The 2,216-nt window shown below is 33.3% G+C and overlaps 1 protein-coding gene across 3 annotated transcripts in view; it reads right to left on the reverse strand.

Annotated features, from left to right (window-relative positions):
• Positions 1–1,487, reverse strand: part of LOC119579304 (protein YIPF6-like) — a 17,607-nt gene extending 16,120 nt beyond the window's left edge. For all 3 annotated transcript variants that reach the window (XM_037927060.1, XM_037927059.1, XM_037927058.1), the window contains exon 1: positions 1,332–1,487. In XM_037927060.1, the coding sequence (XP_037782988.1) occupies positions 1,332–1,361 (30 nt within the window). In that variant the 5' untranslated portion in view covers positions 1,362–1,487. The remainder of the gene's footprint in view (positions 1–1,331) is intronic.
• Between the last annotated feature and the right edge of the window lie 729 nt (positions 1,488–2,216).

Consider the following 2,216-nt stretch of genomic DNA (forward strand, 5'->3'; position numbering starts at 1 on the left):
AGAAAATAAAGAAGACCTGCAATTTCCAAACAATCAAGTAATATCTTGGCTGGGACTTCTGTTATCAGTAAAACTTGGCAATATTAGGACTAGTTTTCTCTGCGCTTTTTTGCTTTTAATTTGATTCTTGATTTCAATTTTGAGAATACGGTGTCTTCAAAGCCTATCTTCAATATACTGATGATAAGTACTGTATGGGCTGTTTACAAATGATATGGGCTTAATATTATCACTACGTTTTTTAGAATTTTGGGGGGTTTGTTTGTTTATGACACTCAGTCTTTCATAGTAAAGTATACTGAATCAACAGATTGAGAAAATTCTCTAAGACACTTTTCAATTATAAAATTTCTTTGCAAACTGAAAAGTTATCTTATAAAGAAATACAATACTCACAGCATGTAACTTAACATTTTTCACTCAAACAAAAAAAATTATACTTCCCTGTTTCAGCTGATACAAGCACTTCTTGAAAGCCCCGTCTATTATGAAAAACAATGATATCAAATTTTTCCATAGACAATAGCCAATCATAAGTACCCAATACTTGCTTGCAATGGGTAATGTGATACCATTTTTTATTCCCTACTGTTATTGCTTTGAATCAATTCATTTTGGTCTCTTTGGTGTGGCTTTGCAAAACTTGAATTTGAAATTAGTCATACTGGATGAAGTACTACATATAAAGATGATGCACAGTGAAGGCTTATCAAGAAATAAGGAACAAATGCAAGCTATATTCTGCCAAGGTACATATGAAGAATGTTTGTTTGTCTTATTCATGGCGCTGACTGACATGGTGGCAACTGTAATGGATGTTTATATATGTGGCATGTTCACTGTGCACATACCTGTGTAACATGACTATATATGTATGTACATTTATCTTACTCTAAGCAGACATCAACCACACCAAACACTCTTTTCCCAGAGGGTTCCAAAGCCCATGCTAATAAAACTAAGCACACGGGAAAATATCAGTCATGTCTGTCAAACCCACAGATAATAAACACGGAAAATATATCATTCTCTGTTAGGTATTTATTCCAAATTTACCCCGGATTACTAGTACCAACGAAACGGCAGCTTTTGGTAAGGTCTACCTACAAATATTCGCTTCACAATTTATTCGGTTAATATTTTGATATTTTTTTATCAGAAGTGTCAAAACCGACCACACCAGACATCTCCTTTCTTCGTAAACTATGTCGAGACGACCAATTTTTCCAAAGGCATATCAGAGCTCTGTCCTTCTTCCTTCCTCCCCACTTGACATTTTATCCCCAATGGTCGGAAAAGACGCTCAAAAAACACAAAATACATCACCGTACCTCTAGTTTGCTGCTATCCACGTCAGCCATGTCGGTCAGCTGTTTACATCAACAACTAAGTCGATGGTTCTTTTATGGAAGATTTTGACTTTCCTATCTTAATTATCGCAACAGGATTCACTTATATCAGAATTGTTGAATCCATCGTTGATAAAGATAAATACCAACTAATTGCTCTTAAGATAAAAATCTACTTTTCGGTCTATTTCAAATATACTATTGTTATCATCAGAGTTATCACATAAAATTCTATCAGAACTTCATAAAAAAGTGCGCAGAAGATGGAGCTGATTCGTGCTATGGAGAAATAAGAAATGCGATAACCGATTCTAATATATACACGTATACAGTCCCAGCGTTCTTTCGTGTATGAGTGCGATGTAATGTGCATGTATGTACAGTACACGCGTGTTAGCGTACGTGTGTGTGTGTGTGTGTGTGTGTGTGTGTGTGTGTGTGTGTGTGTGTGTGTGTGTGTGTGTGTGTGTGTGTGTGTGGTGTGTGTGTGTGTGTGTGTGGCGGGTTGTGTCGTGTGTTGTGTGTGTGTAGTGTGTGTGTTTGATAGTTTAGTATATATTATATTATATTATTATTATTGTGTGTGTGTGATATGTTATATTATTATATTAGTATATATATAATATATATGATATAATATATTGTGTGTGTGGTGATAATATATATATATATATATATATATATATATATATATATATATATAATATATATATATATATAATATATATGTGTGTGTGTGTGTGTGTGTGTGTGTGTGTGTGTGTGTGTGTGTGTGTTGTGTGTGTGTGTGTGTCTGTATAATATAATATATATATATATATATATATATATATATATATATATATATATATAATAATAATATTTTTG

This window comes from Penaeus monodon, chromosome 12, assembly GCF_015228065.2.
Source record: "Penaeus monodon isolate SGIC_2016 chromosome 12, NSTDA_Pmon_1, whole genome shotgun sequence".
Classification (NCBI taxonomy): domain Eukaryota; kingdom Metazoa; phylum Arthropoda; class Malacostraca; order Decapoda; family Penaeidae; genus Penaeus; species Penaeus monodon.